Source organism: Ptychodera flava, chromosome 6 (assembly GCF_041260155.1).
Source record: "Ptychodera flava strain L36383 chromosome 6, AS_Pfla_20210202, whole genome shotgun sequence".
NCBI lineage: Eukaryota > Metazoa > Hemichordata > Enteropneusta > Ptychoderidae > Ptychodera > Ptychodera flava.
The window spans coordinates 44717735-44739838 of NC_091933.1; the positions used below are offsets into that span (position 1 = coordinate 44717735).

Sequence of the window (22104 nt, forward strand, 5' to 3'; positions counted from 1 at the left end):
ATTGACAAAGAAGGGGTACTTGGTAACGATCGGGAGAGGAGGAAGGCCACGGCCAGGATAAATTAAGCCATCCGCATTCAAGGCAAGATGGCATTTGAGGCCTGATTTGAATGTCCTCATCCATACTTCTCTTCCATTTAAATTGTCAAGTACTGTTTTGTTAAGTTGCTTTGCTGACATTTAATGCGATTATAGTCATTGAGTAAGTGTTCACTTTGAATTGTCTCTATTAAATCTCCATGATCTTGCCTGCATGTTCTTAGTTTATGTTTGCGTCATTGGTGATCAGGAGAAAAGGCAGGCCATGGCCAGGATAAATTAAGCCATCCGCATTCAAGGCAAGATGGCATTCAAAGCCTGATTTGAATGTCATCATCCACACTTCTCTTCCATCCAAATTGTCAAGAACTTTTTTGTTAAGTTGCTTTGCTGACAGTTAAAGCAGTTATAGTTATTGAATAAGTGTTCACTTTGGATTGTCTCTATTAAATCTCCATGATCTTGCCTGCATGTTCTTAGCTTATATTTGCGTCATTGGTGATCACACATTTACTTCTTAGAGATTATGGTTTATTGCTTCGATAACATGGGCGACCAGCCTTTCATTACACAAAGCTAAAGAAAATTAATCTTTTTGAAGGGTCAAAGGTTACAACAACAGCTATAAAAATGTTAACGCTACAGAAAAAATCATCTCAAAGAGGGACGCACTCACTACACAATACTTAAAAAAATAATTTGAATTTTCAACTTCCTGAGCAACCACTCAAAATGAAAACCAAATTTTTGCAGTAGTATGCGTATCTGACTTGCTCAGGTAATTTTCCCACTATCATTTAGTCTTTTAATCATTTTATAAGCTCTGAAAGGGAGTCTGCAGTTTTCGAGTCAATTTTAACCAATACTCTATACATTTCTTAAGACAAGCAACAATACAGATAGTCTGCCACATTTCCCTCATACAGAATATCAAGATGTGTTCGACCTTGCTCAAAGAATATTTTTTAAAAGCTCTTTGCTAAACCCTTTCAATATTACTTAACTGCTTATAACCCCAAAATGTAGCTCCATACGTCAAAATGGCAGTAACCATAGCTTCAAATAATTTAAAATTAAGTGATCGAGGTAGCTTTTTTGATTTTATAGTACACAGTCTGACTGGTTTCTGTAGTCACCCGGTCCGGTGAAGCCCTTTGACGTTTCTCAAAGTCAAGGTAGACGCTTAGCGCTTGATTGTAAAATATCCATGCGCGTCCTGCTATTTTGACTTTCGTTAAAATCTGTTTTGATGCTGGTCGATATTGGTTAAATTGTTCGAGAATGCCCTGCTTGTAACTAAATGCCAAGTAGCATATAAACTTGGAGAATGCATGCATTAGAAATATTATTGCCTGAATATATGGGTTTGTGTGCCCTTGCAGCAAGAGACAATTTGCTCTCCTGGCGTAGGACAAATTGTCACCAGCTCTCGGACACATAAATCAATGTATTCAGGCAATAGTATATGGTACAAATAAAGTACAAAGTCGACAAAACATCGCGTAAGATTGTGAAAGGACAAATACGTGACACAGCGAACGCGGACGGAGAAAAAATTTACAAAACCAGTGCTAACATAAGACCAACACACCAAAGGTTGGCAGTATAAATGTTTATTAGCAATACATATCATAGTCAAACGTATTAAAATAAAAGAAACTACATCAAGAAGAAACCTGTACTGAGACCAAGACACCCCTACCCCTGTCCCTACCCCTGGGGACGGACATTTCTACAACACCCTATGGTCTGATCTCAATATACGAATTAGCAATACAAATGTTCACTACATCGCTCGGCTCCCAATTCCCTCTTGCCCCACATTTTCTCCCTGACCATCTCCATTCCAAAACACGTTTAATCTTATCGTCGGTAATATATGACTCTCAAAACATTGACACAGAGGACTATGTTAATCTGTAACGATGTAACAATAGCATGTGATTTACAACAGAAATAAGACATTAATGGTTCTCTTAAATACTACATAAATACAGTAAAGAACTATACGATCTACTTGACATAGCCCCCAAATGAGTGTGTGTCCTTTGTTGCTATGCTACAGCGTAAATATTGATGACAAATGCTGCGACTATAACAGTCATCTACTTCCTTCTTCTCTCTTATTCTTGGTTGGACACATTTGGGAATCCTTGTTGGTGGAAGTCTACGAAACTGTAAGTTGAGTAAGATCCATTACTTACGATGCAGTGAAATTGCTTTAGAATCAACTTAACAATATATGAACGCTCTGCAAATGAAATTGCCGGGTACTATGTCAATCGTAAACAGTATCAACGTGCCAATGTAGTAACACAATACAGTAGTTTATTTGTTATCAAAAATGATCAGCGTAATGTGTGAAATATGTCCTCATGCGACCACCTTGGGAAAGAACACAGAGACTACCTTCTTTACGAATGCGATGTTGTTTTCCGATTGAACGTTTATTCTGCTTGGATCTCATCTAAGTTTGAGCAGAGCGGAGTATTGGGAGCTACCTTGGCGCTGTGGGTAGAGAGCTTGATGTACGACGGGAGGATGATGACATCAAAGCCGAGGAATATGGCATTCATTATCAAATGGCGAGAAGTTCGAGGCCCAAGCACAATATTGTGCCCTTACGCGATGCACTTTACGCATGATTGCCTCATTTGGTGATTGGTAGTGTGAAACTTGATGTGTAATAAATAGGCTTTCTCCCAAATTAATCTTCGTCATTCAAAATGTTTTGTCTTGCTTAAGTATTTTGCCGGAAAATTTTACATCATTTCATTTGCACAATTTCGGACAACTTTCTCATATTATGAAGAATAGCAAAGATGAAAAACATGTACCACATGCACAATCTCTTCGTATACGTGCTGTTGTCCAAGTTTGTCGTTCTGTTTGAGTTTGTTGTTTTCATCGGGAAGCATAAGTCGTGGTTCTCTATAGTATTCGGGTACACTGTGGATATCAATCGCTGTAGCATGATCATTGAGCTTTGATATCGATTTAGAGTAGTATCAGGGGTCTAGAAACTGGCGTGCCTTATTTATTTTTTCAATCAATTAGAGATCAAATATGTATTTGCTTCTGTCCCATCTACTCTTTTAAGTAATTAAAATCCCTTGCCACTTGCACCACTTTAGGTTTTCTGTTGCATAATGGGAATTGGGGTCTCTTCCTACAATTCTGGACTGTCGAAGTTGAAAAACTTCGATCAACTTCAGCAACTTGTGTGCAAGTTGGTTATCTCCAGTCACATATGTAGTATTTATTTCATCTGCCTTTGCTATTGTAACTATATAATTCCAAATTTCGCTTTAACTTTACGCACTCCTTAATTATTTATGACATATCCAAATTTGTGCTGCATGTTGTTTCATGAATTGCAAGCTAAACGTTGTCCTGCACATACCTGCGGAAACATTAAGCCTCTGGAGTTTAAACGGAGCTAACAATATAATTTACAATCATAACCCACAAACCCCAATGCAGCACTGAGGAGTAAAGTGCCTTGCACAACACCATGCTACAGTTTCGAACTCACCGTCCCCCAACAGTGAGTCCGTTACTCAGGACCAAATGAGTCTTGAGCCTGGTCTCTAACTCACCATCCAATGATAGTGAGACCATTACCCTAATCACTGGCCCACGGTGTCTCCAGAATTGAATCATTATATAGACTCAATAGTCAGAACATGGTCACTTCTTGATTAGCCGCGCAAATTGTTGTAATCTGAATTAAAGAAAGGGTTTAGAAACGTTTCAGGTGCTTAGGTTAAAATGTTTTCGCAACACACAACCCCACACAACCAATGCCGATTCAGTATTCATGCATATCGTGGTCATTTTATATATATTGACTCCAGTAAGAGATAGACACAGAAGAAATACTTGGCAACGACCGGGAAGGAGGAAGGCCATGGCCATGAGAATTGAAGCCATCCCAATCCAAGCAAAGTGAGAATTCAAGGCCTCATTTAGATTTCCCATGTACACTACTCTTCCACCCTAATTACCATGTACTGTTTTGTTAAGTTGCTGTTTTAACATTTAAAGCGACTCGATAATAGATATGAAGTAAATACTCAATTGTGATCAATATTCGGTGAATGTTCTATGCTTGTGTGTGTGTGTGTGTGTCATTGGTGATCACTTATTGGCTTGTTAGTGATTTTGATTATTGCTTCAAAAACATTGGCCAACAGCCTCTCGTTAGGGACTAGACATAAATTACAGGGGGGCCGGTGTTTTTCGAAACACCGCTGCGTCAAAAATAGTGATCCTTCAAAAGTTCATGCACAAAAACTAGTGACCCTCCCCCTTATCCGTGCATGAAAATAAGTGACCCTCCCCTGTTACTCAATACCCCCCAAAAAACCCGCAATGTGTTAAAGACCCCCTTCTGACTTGCTATACTTTTTAAGTCGCCCTCCCGAAAGGAAGGCAAAATGTGGCCGATATAACGCGTTGTCCAAAAAATATCAAATCATATGTGTGTTATTCATGTAAATGTACTTTGCTTGAAGTGGCAGGTAAAAATGCATGCCTGTACAAAAAATGTAATTTTTAGATTTTATCGATAATGTTGATTCACTATACATGTAGTCGACTATAAGAAAACTACGAACGTGTATTTTCCAGTATAAAACTAGCTATATCTGTTCATATACAGATGTTTAATAACTGATATAGATATACTTGATTAGCATGGTTGTTTACAAGTGCACATGTGAACAAGATATTTTATTTTGGAATTTCTGTCAAAATGTTGATCCACTATACATGGGAGTCTATGACAAAACTATACATGGGAGTCTATAACAAAACTGTCAAAAAATTTTCAGAATTAAAATTTGCACTATTTGTACATATATGGACCCTGAATAATTGACATAATTGTGCTTGATTAGAAGAGGGTGGTAAAATGTGCATCTGTGTACAATAACTTTGTTTTTGGAATTTCGCATAAAATGTTGATCCACTATACATGGGAGTCTATGACAAAACTGTAAAAAAAATTTTCAGAATTAAAAATATGCACTATTTGTGTATATATGACCCTGCATAATTGACATAATTGTGCTTGATTAGAAAAGGTGGTAACACGTGCATCTGTGTACAATAACTTTGTTTTTGGAATTTCGCATGAAATGTGGATCCATTATACATTGTAGTCTATGAAGAAACTATGAATAATTTTTTTTAAATACAAAACTTGGCAAATCTGTGTATTTATGTATGCTTGATTATTGATATTATGTTCTTGATTAGACTAGAGTGGTTACAAGTCCATGTGTGTGCAAGAAATTTGATTTTGGAATTTCACCGAAATGTTGATTCACTATACATGGCAGTCTATGGTGAAACCCTATGAATAATTTTTTTCCAATACAAAAATAGGTAAATCTGTGCATTCATGTACACTCAATTATTGGTACTAATGTTCATGATTAGACTAGAGTGGTTTCAAGTCAATGGTTGTGCAAGAAATTTGATTTTGGCATATCACTTAAATGTCGATTTACTATACATGGCAGTCTATGATGAAACTATGAATAATTTTTTTCCAATACAAAAATAGGAAAATCTGTGCATTTTTGTACACTGATTATTGGTATTAATGTTCATGATTAGACTAGAGTAGTTTCAAGTCAATGGGTGTGCAAGAAATTTGATTTTGGAATTTCACTGAAATGTCCATTCACTATACATGGCAGTCTATGATGAAACTATGAATAATTTTTTTCCAATACAAAACTAGGTAAACCTGTGCATTTATGTACACCTAATTATTAGTATTAATATTCATGATTAGACTAGAGTGGTTTCAAGTCCATGGTTGTGCAAGAAATTTGATTTTGGAATTTCACCAAAATGTTGATTCACGATACATTGTAGGCTATGAGGAAACTACAAATAACTCATAGGTTATCTGATCCTAAATTGTTATTCAAAAGTTGTTCGACCTGAAGCTTCCAGTTGTTATTGATGACACTATGCACTATTCTGAACAGTTTGTATTCTGTCAATGTCCTCAAAAAATTAAAAAATGTACATACAGCGACATGAACGTTTGACACCGACCTATACCCAATGTATTGTCAATGGAGAATGATGTCAAATAAGTAATCTCCCAAATTGTTATTAAAGAGTCATTATAGGGGACAGTTATGCACAATAGTGTTGAATAAGTAGAAATCATGACAACTTAAATCAATGTGGCTGCTTGGATCATCAATACATTGTTTATTATACCTGAAATTTGCGCCCGAAGGGCGCGCCGAAAATGGTAATGGCAGAAAATGAAAGTGCCAGGAGGTATTTTTTCTTTTTTCAGTATTCCATAACGTGCACATGCAATTTCAGCTTTGATGCATGAAAAAAGGTGACCCTCCCCCATAGGCTTGCACAAAATTTTATGACCCTTCAAAAATGCTTGCGCGAAAAATGGCGACCCACCCCCAAAAAACACCGGCCCATCCCCCCCCCCCTTTTAATTTGTGTCCAGTCCCTTATACAAGCCAAAGAAAGAAGTATTTTGAAGGGTCAAAGGTTAGAACTATAACGCCCTCCCCTGTAGAGATTTTATCATGAAGCGCCACCCACGTTGCTATGGCGTGTGAAGGTTGGTTCAAGATCATGCGAGAAGGAGATAGGAGATAGCGTCATACTTGTAATTGATTATTGTTAAGATTTAAATGAGAACGATTGCGAGCAGGATAATCTATGGTTTGATCTTGTTTAATCTTAAAAAACAATCAAAGACTGGCGGGACATTGTCAATGATAATTGTGTCCATTGGGGGCGCGCATGTGTAGAGCGCCCTCAGAGGGAGTCATTAATTATTCAGAGTTGTAACCTTTCAACTTGAAACTTAGTTTTGTAATTTTGTACTTATGTAAGTTTAGAAAGGTATTGTTGAGAACGAACAGTGACAATTAGAATTTTAGACGTTGAGTGTCACGTTGCTATCTTGTAATAAAGATTTACTGTGGTGGTACAATCAACATCTTGATGTGTCAGCTTCAGTTTCTGACAACATTACGTTCCAGACTGGTACCTCAACTCGTATTCCCCTAAACAGCGAGTGGCAACAACAGCTGTAAAGAATATAAAGCTACAGAAAACAAGTCATCGTTGATGACACAGTCACCACTTAATGGGTACTTTAATTAGTAGTCCTTGGAGAGGATAGGGTCCTCTTCATTCATTGTCTGTGATTAAAAATACTGTGACACCGATGGGGCTTTATAACCTAGAATGAGTTCCGTGGAGGTGAAAACATAAAACCCGTGTAGGTCGCCATCGATACAAAAGGTCATTAAATGAGTCAATTAGTAACTAATTGGCAGGGTGTTTCGTGATTTGTGCTTTCCAGAATATTTCAAAGTATAGTGTAACAATAGATTTGTTTGTCCGAATCGCTGATTTTACCTATGAAAATGCAATAAGAATATAAAGAATGTTTTATATACTACTGCATCATATTGATTTAAAACATTTGAAAAACTATTACTTTGTTTATATGTTCTTTGCTCGATTGATTCGTGATAATAATAAAAGCTGCATCAACATACTTACGTGAAAGGGTAATTCTATATGTGAACGGTATGTAGCCATGCCAGATAATATTTGATTTAATAAGTCGTTCCGGTTGCAACTAGATATTTTTGAGAATTTAGTCTGTACAAACGTGTCAGCGATGATATTCATTTGACTGTTTTGTGCAGAAATTATTTGCTGCAAAAGAATTGTGCTAAATTAAATTACGAAAATACGAAAATCAACACACTGCGATCGCTCATTTGGAAATTTGTCTGGGACGTTTTGCGATTGTTTTCATTCTTTAAAGTCTTTTTGTTTTCATATTTTTTGATTTTGTCAATAATGCAAAGTCGTAGTTTTATTATCATATGATAAAATCGAAAAAAAATCGAAAAGAAAATTTCTCTCCGTATTTCTGAGTCTTTTATCGACTAACTAGTTCAATTCTTTGTTTTCAAAGAAAAAATGTAACTGATTACATTTGCAGCTTACCTGTTGTCTATGTGTTATTGATCAAGCTAGCATGCGTTTCCAGGTCTTCCGTGATTTTTTATTAGCGAGTTATTATACCGACCTTCAAGTTAAATATGTTATTCTCGTGCTGTAACATTACCAACCGTTTTGTTGATATGATTGTAAAGGTAGTCTTGAGACGAAGCGGATTATCATAGCCAATGGCTAAATAATGTATTTACCACTGAAAAGTCGAGAGCCCCAATTATATGATAGACGTCCGAGAGAATTCAATGTTATAGGATAATGTGAGTGGATAGTAGCAGTTTCAGGAAAGAAACATTTTGGAATGACAGTACTAGTCTCATTGTAATCTGTGCGTCAGGTCATCGATGTACCAAGTGGTTATGCGAAGTGAAAATAACTCACGGAATCTTAGTTACAGTCCGACATTTTATACACCAAATTAAGACAATTCGTTGATATTGATGTGCAACACGATGATGGTTGTGGTGATAATGATAACTATGACGATATTGACGAATTATGTTTCAAATAAAATTCTAATCTGTATCGTCAAACTGTAATCACACAGTAATCGACGAATGGATTGTAGCTTTTGAAATATTGAAATATAATCGTGAACTTGAAGATAATCGATCGTAGTTCTCCTTTACTGTCTCAATAAGTTGGCTTTAGAAAGCATCACAGGGTAAAAGTCTTCTTGCTTCTAACCGTTGCAATAAATACGATTTTGCAGGTGTAGGCATCAGGATATTTTGTAGAGAGATAGTTCAATTTGAGAATAACCCGTGCTACCTGTCAGGGAGAATATGAACAGGTTAGCTCTAAGACCGGTGTTTTGTGTTTTCTGTCGTGTCTCAGACTTGTCACATGCATGCCTCCTGCTTTGTGTCTGACTAAGGCTGAGTAAAAGTGTAAGGTTGCTTCACAAGCTGTATATGTAATGGGCGTGCTTTCCTAGTTTTTCTACGATCATTATTCGCGAACAAGAGCTGATTGTCAACAATGGTTTAATTTATGTTGGCAGATGTTGACCACCTTGAAACTTGTCGCTTTCTCGCTGATTCTTACGCCTTATGGTAAAATAAGGTTACGTTGAACGGTAAATGTGTGTTGTAGAAGCTAAACGTTTGAGGCTGTGACCAATATTTAGTTTGCCTATCTTTGATAAGGGTCAATACTTGACACAGAAAATATAATTTTTTGTTGTGTATGCCACGGCAATCACTGTCTTGCACTAGGATGTACTCGGTATGATGTCACCTCACGCCACCTATAGTATATGATACCGGATAAGACTGCAAGACTCATCTTTTAATTTCTATTCGATAAACCGCTTCGTCTAAAGAGTCAAAAGGGTGACTTCTCTTGTCAATAAGTGCCGGTGGTTCGTGTTATCTGGAGATTCGTGCACGTGATATACGCCGTTTGATTCATGGTCGTCTCGATAAACTATGGCCATTTCATATTAAAATGAGTTTCACGGGTGTCAAACATGGCAGTTTTCATTCTGTAAACACTGTGTGAACACCGGTTGCTGTTGCTGGCGTGTATCTCGGCTTTTTCTTCGCTCGTCGACTTTTTCTCAAGATGGTCTCACCAGTCCCACATATATATGGTGGATGGATGTGTGGGTCATCATCTTTTACATCAATCTGAAACAGAACCAAAATTTCTTCACTGAAATCGTACACTTGGCATAACCACCTCTACTCTTTAATTCTTTCGATCGGTATGAACCACTCACTCCACAAAGAGTTTTCGGCCTCTAATGAAGACTTATGGCCATGGTACATCTGTATCACTATAAACCGAGTGACGTCCGTTTTTCAATACACTGAAAACTGGGTGATTCGGAGTACTTTTTCCGTCGAAAAAATAATATACGAGATGCGCTCAAAATAAATGACGATTACCACATACGTAAATTACATGTTGAACTATGCCGCTCGGTGATTTTATTCGATAAACCCCTTTCAGTTGTTTTATAAAATCATATCAAACTAAGAGCTCGCTGTGACACAAATCCATCGGCCAGGTTCTGGGCACTGCAAACCAGAAGAATAGCCGAACTCAGGTTTGGCAGAGAGGTGATTCCATATAAGCTCTGTCGAAATGGGTACTTTCTGAATTTTTAAATGCCTGTGTTACGATAGGTATCAAAATTAATGATCCGATTTCCCTAAAAACAGAGGCCGCGCTGGTCGTCAGACGAGACAAACGATCGTGGCAGGTAGGCAATGACCTCTACCTAATTCTTATTTAGTATAAAACGTTACGTCACCCACTGTGTACGCTGAGCTTTGTTAGAGAATTCGGTTTATTTAAAAATCGACTAATATTCCAGAGTCGGTTAGCAATCTTAAAACTTGGTGGAAATATAACCCCAGACAGATATTCATCTAAATTTTAAACATTATAAATCCAGCGTTACGGTGGGTGTCAAAATTAAAGTTCCGGTCAAATTGCAGAGCAATGAAAACACACTTGTGTCTTACGCTCAAAAGTATCACTAATTTCAATTAAAATTGCCTGAAAAGTACTTTACAGGCAAGAATAGATAACTAACCTATTGTGTATAGCAAAGATCATGTGGATTGATCGAGTCAAGTAGTCAAAATCGCTGTTTCAAATTACACTCAGACACGGCCAATTCGCGACGCACTCAGTGCCGGAAGTTTTTACATTCAAATGAAAATTATGTTCTATCACATGCAAATATTGGCTGTCCGACCGTGCTAGGCGGGTTTGAAGGACACATTTGTGAACATTAATCGAGACGTTCGGTCTAATTATTAAAACATTTGTCTGATGAAATATGCATGATGCTCGAGCTCGTTCTCAACGTTTTTTGTGTAAAGTATTGCCAGTCTGATCTCGATGTACTTCTTAGCAATGAAACATTTTCACTACATCGCTCGGTTTCAAATTTTCCTATTGGCCCTCATTTTAATCTTATCGTCCATAATATATATGCTCACACTCGACTGAGCGTCTATGAATCGACACAGGGGCTACTTTAAACTTTAACAATGTAGGCGCACCAAATGTCACATTTTGTGCAAAAGGTTAATGTATGCAAATGTTAACAATAGTCCTACGACGTGATCGCTTTCCAAAATACCACTTAAATACAATAAACAACTATAAATACCATATGACATAGCCCTAAAATGAATGTGCGTCGTTCGTTGCTAAGTGTCAATGACTAGTACCCACACTGTAAAAGTCAGCTACTTCCTTCTTCTCCCTTCATTCTTGGTGAGACACATTTGGGAATCCTTGTCGGCGGAAGCCTACGAAACTGTAAGTACATCTCTTTAGAATCAATCTCAACAGCATAGGAGAGCTCTGTCACTGAAATTTCTGGATATTATATCAATTGTAATCATATCGATATACTTAAGTAACAAAACAGTATACTTGTTGTTCACGACAATGATGACTGTAATTTCTGACGTGTCCTCATGCGACCACCGAGGGAAAGAACAGAGAGACGTGCTTCTGTGTGAATGGAATATGGTCTTCTGATTGAACGTCTATTCTACTGGGATCCAGTTTTAGATTATGCAGAGCGGAGTATTGAGAGATACCTTGGCGTTTTCTGCATTTGGATAGGGCGCTTGACTTATGATCGGAGGATGGTGATATCAGGGAATTACCAGAGTTGGGCATTCACTATTACATGTAAAAGGCGAGCAGTTCGACGCTCCGGCACGGTGTTGTGCCCTTTGGCAAGGCACTTTATATACCTAATTGCCTCATTTGGTGATTGTAATACGCTTTAACCCAAAGTTAATCCTCGTCATTCGAAACCCTGTTGTCTTGCTGCAGTCTTGTGTCGGAAAATTTCATACAATAATTCATTTGCGCGATTTCGGGAGAACGTTCTGAAAAACGGCAAATATGTACCACATTCACAATCTTTGCGTATCGATAAAATACGGGCTGTTGTCTAAGTTTGTCCTTCTGTTTCAGTTTGTTGTTTTTCTCGAGAGACACAAGTCGTGTTACGGTTTCCTAGCGTTTGGGTAAACAATGGATATCAACTAATGTAGCATGACTATAGACCTTTCATATCGATTTAGAGTAAAACTATTTCAAGGGTCCAGTTGCGAAGAAACTGGCCGGTGAATGTGCTTTATTTAGTTTTTCAATCAATAAGAGATCAAATATGTATTTGCTTCTGTCTCACCTATTTCTTAAACTAATTAAAATCCTTTGCCACTCGGTGACACATTTATTTGTCAGGTAGAGCTAAAAGTTCATAAAATGTGTCATTTTGTCTTTGTCAGTACGCACCACTTTAGGGTTGGTAGCATAAGCGGAAATGGGTCTTTTCCTTCAATCCTTGATTGATGAAGTTGCGACTTTGGTTGATCAGCTAAGTGACATAATGTGTGGTATTTATTTCAGCTACCTTGACTATTGAAACTACATCAATCTAAATGTCGCGTTAACTTTGCATAATTGATAATTATAAGTACCATCTCCAAATTTGTGTTGCGCATTGTTTTATAAAAAGATGTCTTATCTTTTACAGCGAAGCTTTGTAAAGTATTTGTTGATCTACTCGATATCTTTGCGCGAAAATTGGTTACCCTCCCTTTGATTCATGCACAAAATGAAATGACCCTCCCCAAACTTTGCATTAAAAATGTTGACCCTACCCCAAATCACACCAGCCCTCTGTAAATTCCGTCTAGGCCCTCACAGATAACAAATCGCCAATGCATTTTCAGATGACAAAATGAGTGAAAGCTCAACGGAAAAGTGTGAAATCTGTTAGGAACTTAATGAAGGAGTTTATGGCTCCACAAAACTGTTGACAACCCGGTGTGTGGAGGGACTGAGCTCATGTACTGTACGACCACAGGGAGCTGCACGAAAATCAAAAAATGTATATATAATTTTCATCATGTCTGTGATATATATTTCAAATCTGAAGTGTATTTATGCCTATGGCCTCTTAAAGAAGAACAAATGACCAACTAGTTTGTCTATTTCAACAAAAACTGATGCGAAAACCAGGCATTGAAGACTGCCGTTTAAATACCTTTATTGCAACCCCTGATCACTTGACAACACACTGCTTTTTTCAACTGTTATAAGCATTGCAAAGTGAGTCACCGTGTTGACCTTATCGGGGGATAAAGCTGTCAGTCAAGATCTTACGATATACTAGTGACATGGAAGAATTTATTTAACGTCTTCAGCATATAATATACTTTTTCCATCGCAGAAGTACAAACATTTACTTTACAATATGACAGAATCTGGGCCGTTGCGACTCACTTATTCTTGAAAATGACGTAAAATAGTGTATATTTCTAGGCCTTAGATAAATATTAAGTCGTATACAACTGAGCGGAAGGTACGGGCCGCTCTTTGCTCACATAACCGACGACTCAAGGTGTTTGGCAACATGCCCACTGCGTATCTGTACTGAGAAAATTCGTTTTCATTATAAAGAAGTTAAACAACGAACTGGTTAACCTGTGCATGTGAAAGGCACATTATCCATAATATTGTTCTTCTTTCAGCTTACAAAATATTCGTTTGTACCGCATAGACACTACTAGATCAAAATGACCTCCAAGTGTTCATTCATTGCACAAATTACAGCACTCGTTTGATCATGGACTCCTCGCTTAAATAGATGGTGTTCCAACGAACATGATATTGCATTGTACTTACTCAGAAAAAACGCCAATGACACACCTGCCTTGATTTAATATTCGCCGATCTCCTTATGTATTAACAATACAGCTCAACTTATCGACAGTCAATACAGAAGCATATAATGGATGGAATGCATTTGACATCACGCTTGCCCAGGCCTATCGACCTCATGGTCCTCCTGACCATTGCTGCATTGAACCATTACTCCGATGCCAACATCTATGAAGCTGCAAACTTCAGTGATGCTGACTCATATGGCTTCAACCACTTGACTATTCATAATGTCACAGGAAAAGTGTATATCGGTGGAGTGAATCGACTGTACAGGTTGAATGAAGCCTTGGATTTGATTGTCAGCATCACGACAGGACCAGAGTATGATGGAGATGGTGAAGAACATAATACTTTCAATAAAATAATGACAATAGACAATGGCAATGATGACCTTATAACTTGTGGTGGCTACCGTGGCGATTGTCAAAAGCGAGACATTGATACTTTGACTGTAATTGGCCCTAATGATCCAGTATTTGTTGTCTCAAATAAGACACACGAATCTACGGTAGGTTTTGTTGCGCCACATTACTACCTTGGTCAACCACTACTGTACGTTGGGACGACAAGCACATCAGCAAATCCTGGCAGACCATTTGTGAGTGGTAGACAACTTGAAGGAAATCAAATATTTGAGGTAGTGGAAGACCACAGTGGCATCACAAAAGTTGATATCGCTTTTTCTATAATAACGACTTTTCCTGTCCGGTATGTGGCTGGATTCAGCTACAATGGTTATAGTTACTTTGTTACAATACAAAAGTCATCCACTGACTCAAGCTCTGATTACATCTCCAAACTTGTTCGTGTATGTCAGGAGGCAGAACTTAACTACTTCAACTCCTACACTGAAGTGACATTGAGATGCCGAGATGATTCATACAACCTTGCTCAAGCAGCATATATCAGCAGACCTGCACAAGATCTCAGTCAATCACTGGCATTAGATGACGGTGAAGAAGTTTTGTTCATTGCATTCGCTGAGGAATCGAATGATCCCCCGACACCGGAGGCTAAGTCCGCGATATGCATGTTCAGAATGAGTGACATTGAAAGAGCCTTTCAAGATGCTGCTAAAGGATGTATGGAAGGTGATGGATTACCAGAGTATACTGCTACCTGGATGCAAGGTGCAAGCTGTGCTGGCGCCACGTCCGGGGTAAGTGTTAGTACTGTTTTGTTTAATTTTAAACCGTGCGGAGATCATGAACTATATAAATTGAAGTCACTTATTCTCACCAGTTGTTCTTTCATTTTCTGTAAGTGTCTTGTCGGAGCATTTTAATTACCACTTACATGTAAAATGTATTAATAAACGGGTCATATTAGTAATGTTGTTAGACCTTGGGGAAGTATGTCTAATTTTTACCAAAGTTTCAACTGTACACAGATCATTAAATATATGGTTTGAAGTCAAAGGGTCTCAACTTTTAGATCATTAGTTTCTGTTTGTATCTTATTTGCCTCTAATATATAAAACAGTGGGTACTCGGATCCCACGGCTTCAGCTTACACGACTGTCTGAGAAAGTTTGCATTAGGCCAATATTGCTATTTCCGACCTTCGATAAGTGGAAATCTGTCACTGGAATTTCAATATTAATTTCAAATCACTCCGAACACAATATACATGTTATTGCAGTCTTTAATCCGAGTTACAAACAAACCTTTCATTTTATAACTGACAGAAGGAACACATGAAAAAATTAAGAAAATGTCACATTTAAGAGATCTTCTAGAAGAAATATAAGTTGCGATAATTTACTTGGGAAGAATATATGTACATTCAATACTTTCTGTGACAGTTGTCTATTTATTTTACTGGACGAGGCTTTAGATCGTCTATATTAGCGTACCGGGTGTTTAATTGTGATCGTTCCCAAACATTAGTGGTTACGATAAGGAACTTTGCTATTCTTGATTATCCAAAATACTTTCGTTCAAAACAATTACAACGCTTATGTGTTTTAATATGGTATAATTCGGACTTTACTACTAGCAATTACTGTTCCTCACTCTTGACTGCCACCGATGACCATGCTAGCCCAGCGGAATTCGAAATCGAAAATATTTCCTTGGCAGCTGCCTGGTTATTGAACTTGCAAAATCTCTAATTTTGATACAGCGGCCACTTTCATTGGATTCGAATTTATTTTGTATCTTTGCACATGCTCATATTTAAAGCAATCATTTTTAAATTGTATTTTAGATTACTTTGCAATGTTTATTGTTTTAATTACCTTTTCACCTTAAGTTCCAACCGGGAGTGCATGAATGCCATGCAGTAACTTACTACACATATGCAAATGGAGTGGATGATCAACATGGATATGACGTAGAAGACTATACAGACAGCTTGGTGACATCGATAGCTGTAACTACCGTGCAACAACACACAGTTGGATTCTTGGGTACTGATACAGGAACTATTCTAAAGGTAGTTTTAACTGACTCCAGAATGCCAAAGCACACAGTTCAACACACCATTATAAAAGAGAGACATCGAGATTTCCCAATATACAACGTTAAACTAACGCTTTACGGATATTGCTCTTAGGCCTACAATGTTTGAATTCTACCCTCGTCATTGCGTTCTTTTTCCATCATGACTATTGTCGTCATCATCATCAATGGGCCTCTCTCACAACACGTACGCTCATACCTTTTTTTTAAGTATTGTAATTTACAACCCCAACATCTTGTTGCCGTCCTAATAATCTTTACCGCCCTGATACGGCTTTTGCGGCCCGAGGTCGTACGGCGGAAGGGCCCGAGCGTGCGAGGGCCCGTACGCCGTACGACAAGGGCCGCAAAAGCCGTATCAGGGCCGTAAAGGTTTTATCATATACCTTATGGAATGATAAATATGTAGTTTACATAATATTCAACATTGTTTAGGAGATAAAAATTCGTGCGATATCAAATATTCATCGCCATTTGTGTCAGTTTTTCATAAATACGATGGCCGCTTCCCGTTGCGGATTGACATACATAATGGCGTCATTTGTTTAGCAATATCCGTATTATTACATGACCAACAGAGATCAAGGCTGAAATCGAGGTGTAAGAAGGACAAACGCGTGATGTCAGTTTCTTGTAATTTATACTGAGCAGGCACGCACTTAGTATACACAATGAATTTAGAAATAAAAGCCGATGTCAACTTCGCGGCTACACGGTCGCCATGCGCAACTACGATCTGAGCGAGCAGACGTTTTCCTAATCTCGCGCTGGCTTTGTGTACGAAGGGAACGTTTGAACGTTTGCGGATAGCAACGCGTGTAGTAACCAGAATCGAGATAGTTCAAAAATGCACGCGATTGCCCATATTTTGGCACCTGGCCGGGGCGTGATACGTAACAAAAATGGTTGACAAAGGGTTTATCTAGGTTAATTAATATCTGTGTTACACTATAAATGAAAATAAAATATCATTGATTATGTGTGTATTGAAAAATCATGGTAGTCAACTGACGCAACATCAATTGACTATCACCGACAGTGATTGGATAAGCCTAAGTCACGATGTTGAATCCGATGGTGTTAATATTTGTTTACAATTTATGAAAGTATTGCCATAAAATTACAATAAATTTTTTATCATTTTGCATTAATCATCATGTTAACATTCCAAATAGTAAGTTAATTACATTTATAATATTACTGTATGAATTGCATTGGATAATTGTACATTTCAAAGTAAAAACTGAATTTAGTTCTGAAAGTAAGTTCGTATTTTAGTACACAAGTTGAAATATTTTTCTCCCTTTGTCAATTTTTATGAATAGTCCATTCATCGACGAATATTGGAAAATTAACAAAGTTTTTATCACGGTGACCTTGAGAAAATTATTCAGACAACAATAAAGTACAATATGTTTTTTTATACACATTGGCATTTTCAAAAGTTTACAAAACGATACATTCTATAGTATTCCAGACAACTTTAGCAATTTAAGGTAATCTGCGTTCGAGGGTATCTAGCTCTTTACAGATATTACAATCCATTAACGTTCTTTTAATCCAGAAGTAGAGAAATTTGTTTCACGGGAATTATCCGTGACAAAAATGTCCAGCTAAATTCTTCGGTGTAAACAAATTTACATGACTTTAACCGCAGACCATAGCTGTCTTTCAAAATCTGTCAAAATTGTGTCATAGAATACAGATTTCACTTGAAGATTTCATCCTCAATGCATAATGGAGTCTAGCAAAAAGGAAATGTCGTCCTGAGAGGGGCAAATCCTCTTTAAAGGGGTGTCATGCTTTTTTTACACAGCATAGGTGTAGGTGGGCCCAGTCAGTTATAAAGTATTGTTTAAAATATAAAAGTATTTTGGGAAATGCAGGTGATTCTTCCATCATGTTTTTAGGTTTTCACACCAATTTTTGTTCTTTATGCAAATGCAAATCATCAACAAAATGCAACAAACTTGCAAGACTGAAAAGGAATATACAGGTGTGATGAAATGAAACAAAACCCAGTCTGAGGTGCAAAGGTCTACTTACAGTAACTGGAGCTTTAACACAAAGAATGAAATATCGCATTATCAAAAAATGCTCTTGCAATGGTGTGCCGGGGTGTCATGAAATTTCATTGATCCTGCACAGGGTGTTATAATTTTTACAGATGTTTCGTTAACAAGCTATATAATTTCCATTTACTTCATCAATTTACAGGATTTTATCTTTTCGCCACAGGTACATTTCATCAGTGATACTTCTGCCTATACCTACGAAGAGATTAAGTTCAAAGGCAGCACAAAGCCGGCTCTTCAAGACATGGTGTTTGATCGTGAAGAGAAACATTTCTACACATTCACTGATAATATCGTGAGTATTTCCTACGGATTTAAGAATGTAAGTGGTCCTGCGTTTACTCTTGAAACACATAAATATGTAGACATTTAATATTACGCTGGATACGCAATTTTGTGCCAGGCTTTCATCCGATAAGCTTAATAATACATTATCCAAAACAGGACGAATAGAAGTTTTTAGTGTTGAATCAGAAATAGACAGACCAGCAGTATATCACCGAGGTCAACGTTAAGGTATACTCATAATGTGGAGACAACAATTAAACGAATAACTTTTTTGCGACACAAGTATCACACAATTATATCTAGTAAATGGAAATTGTATTTACGTTTGTTGCACAACATATCGAAAATTTCTACTTTGACTGTTCCCGTATATCGTGCACGAACTTTTCGTATCAGTTTAGTCACTATTTTTTTTTCATTTTTATCCAGATTTGTCGAAATAGGAGACAAAAAAGCAGGAAATACTGAATTACCAACCAGATTTCTGAATAGACAAATACATGAACAAATAATGTAAATCTGATGCATCTAGAAATGAACTATTAGTCAGTTAGTGTCAATTGTAGAGCACAGATCGTTACATTTACTATGATGTATCCGTGATGGTTTCATCAAAGAGCAGGTATTTGGAGTAAACTGGCCAGAGCCGAGTGGTACAGCTGTCCCTTGGACTGGTTATTATAACAAATACGAAATACATGACTAAAACGTCAAGTAATATTTGGCCTTTTATGACTTCAGGTCCGTAAAGTTAAGGTTGAACAATGCAGCCAGTACACCACCTGTAGCGACTGTGTTGGTTCAAGAGATCCGTATTGCGGCTGGTGTGCATCGGATAGAAGGTTTGTTTTACTTCTGATCAGCTGTTAAAGAACCGGCACTCAAGATGTAGATCTACCTAGTAAAGAAAAACAATAATTCATTGAGATTAGCTCTAATTGTGTACTCCAATAACCAACGGCAAACATAAATTCATTGCTCTAATACCATGGCTGCCCTGAGCCGACTTCTGGCTTGGTCTGCAACGACGACTCTATTTAAATAGTGCGCAGAAGAAATGAAATATCGACGAGCCCAAGGTAATCTTTCTCACTTCAAGATCAAACTTCGAACAGGTGAAACATCCCCCGACTTGAGACAGGCGATCGAGAGATTCTCTCTCCGGCTGCATTAATGATGGCACTTCAGCTTTATGAACAAACTCCCGAAGACAGCGTTGTTCCTTGCAGGCCAAATCATATATTATAGATACTCTTATGGCTGTTATGGAGTGGCCAACTACAGCCTCATCCAAACCTTCATTTCAGAGGTCAAAGTACTTGAGACATGTCCGGAAAGCGGCATTTAAATTCTCTGGAACTTATAATGTTTGGGTATGAGAAATGCTTGTTTTTAAAATTTATTCAACTCAAGTAATTTTAGTTGTTCGAATAGCAATTGCCGTGAGTGAAATTCTCTCAAATCTTACGTCGTGTGACTGAATTGTGTTCTTCTGTTAAGGTAGTATGCGCCTAGAAAGTGAAAGACACTTTTTCTCAAACTTTCCTTAAGGAATATTTCAACCATTCTCTTTCAAGCTCAAGGATAAAAATCAGGGGCTACCATGCAAATTTTGGTACCAGAGATACAAATCACCCAAGATTTACCGATAGTTGAAATTCAAAATGGCCGCCATCCCTGTGTTAACTCTATGAATAAAAAATAAAATTTTCGATTTTCGAAAAACTAAGACGGTGAAGATTTTTCTTGCACCAAGAGCTTTAAAATGAACCTCACAAGTAGTAGATCAGAAAGAAATGTAAAAGTTTGAGAGTCCGAATATCTGTCCACGGAGCGCCCTCTACCGTAACTATATAATGTTACTTGCCTAAAGGTCTATGACTATGTTCAGGGATTTTTAGTGTACATAGATGTAAATTTGATTAAAGTATTAAACAGCTAGACCAAGTACAAAACAATAACGTTCACTAGAATAGTATTTGAATCCGTTACAAAATAATTTGTCCTTCACTCTCGAGCATGATTATTCGATATTATTTGCAATGAACATCTTTGATTTACATGCATTTACTGCATGTTGTTGTGCCAAGTAGGCACCAAAATTTAACAAGAAATACTACATATTTCAAATGGAACGGTGGAATTTGAATTTGCGAATAAAAAAGCGCACTGCAATAACGATTAACTGGTTGTCGTGTGGTAGTCTAATCTACCCGCGGAAATGATATAGAATAACGCTTTATGTAATTTTGGACTAAAATGACACATTTAGCAATATTGAAAGGAATGTTCATGCTGTTATTCCTTGAGTTTCAGTGTTTACTAAGTTACACAATTTGTTTACTTCTGTACAGCTGTTCAACGTACGCCAGGTGCACCGAGTCCGATCCGTCACCCTATTGGCCAAACGTCTTCGATAACGTAGCGTGTACAATCATAGAGTCCATAGAACCCGAAGATGGCACACCAATAGATGTTACCAGCAAGGTAGGCTGTAACTAATAACAATTAAACTATTATATTCAAATGTTTCCCAGAAACGTCTATCGGAAAATTTAATTTAATGATGTTTATTCTCTGTTTTTTACTCGATACAATATCTTAGTGTTTCGGATGTCGCAAATCCTCAATCCATCTTATTTGATCACCAAGCTGTTTTGAACTCATCGCTCAACCGTAGATGTTTTCGGGGAAAATTAAGCAGCTAGATAAGACGGTCTATTAATCTTACACTACCTGTCATAATATTGAATAGTCAGCGGTGATGTGGTAGTAATATAAAGTATTGGTATATTGTCGTAATACTCCGACTGTGGACACAAATAACAATTAATTTCACATTTCACTCACCGCTCTTTATATTGTTCTTCGCCGATGGGATTTATATAATTGAGGAAATATGTATTTACCTACATTTTGAAGAGCAGGTACGAGTCTTCTACATTTCTTTTCTAGATTACTTTGCATGTCTTGGGACTACCTGACATTGGTGATGGAGAGAGTTATTCATGTGTATTTGATGGATATGTTACTACTGCAGTGAATGAGGGTCAGACCCTGACGTGTGACACCCCTCCGATTGACAATCGACCAACCATACCTTTAGGCAAAGGTCGGGGTAACGCTTACTATTTCTAAGTTTCCCCTTATCCTACAAACCTTACCTTTGCTCCGACAGTAAAAAACAAAAATCTCATACCATATACTGTAAGACATAGTACTCGTTCATTATATTGTCCTAACGCAAGCTATCCATGTAGCTTTCATTGTATTTGTACCATAGCATTCAATGATTATTGTAGTATCATTTATTATCCTGACATGTTTCGTTACAAATGAAAGAACCAGGAAGAACAACATAACTGAGAAAGATGGCAAAAGCTCGCCCACTTACTTCATCATTACACTGAATATTTTGGCGAAAGAAAACGTTATTTCTATGTCCCCTCGTCCTACAAATCTTGCCGGTAAAATTTTGTGTTGATCCCAAA

At 37.5% G+C, this 22104-nt stretch overlaps 1 protein-coding gene across 1 annotated transcript in view; it reads left to right on the plus strand.

The window, feature by feature from the left end:
- The window catches only part of LOC139134518 (plexin-B-like), a 115787-nt gene that overhangs the window by 90242 nt on the left and 3441 nt on the right, over positions 1–22104 (plus strand). The window contains exons 2-6 of the mRNA XM_070701377.1: positions 13822–14947; positions 16042–16224; positions 18489–18620; positions 19355–19455; positions 20968–21100. Of these exons, the coding sequence (XP_070557478.1) occupies positions 13856–14947; positions 16042–16224; positions 18489–18620; positions 19355–19455; positions 20968–21100 (1641 nt within the window). The 5' untranslated portion in view covers positions 13822–13855. The remainder of the gene's footprint in view (positions 1–13821; positions 14948–16041; positions 16225–18488; positions 18621–19354; positions 19456–20967; positions 21101–22104) is intronic.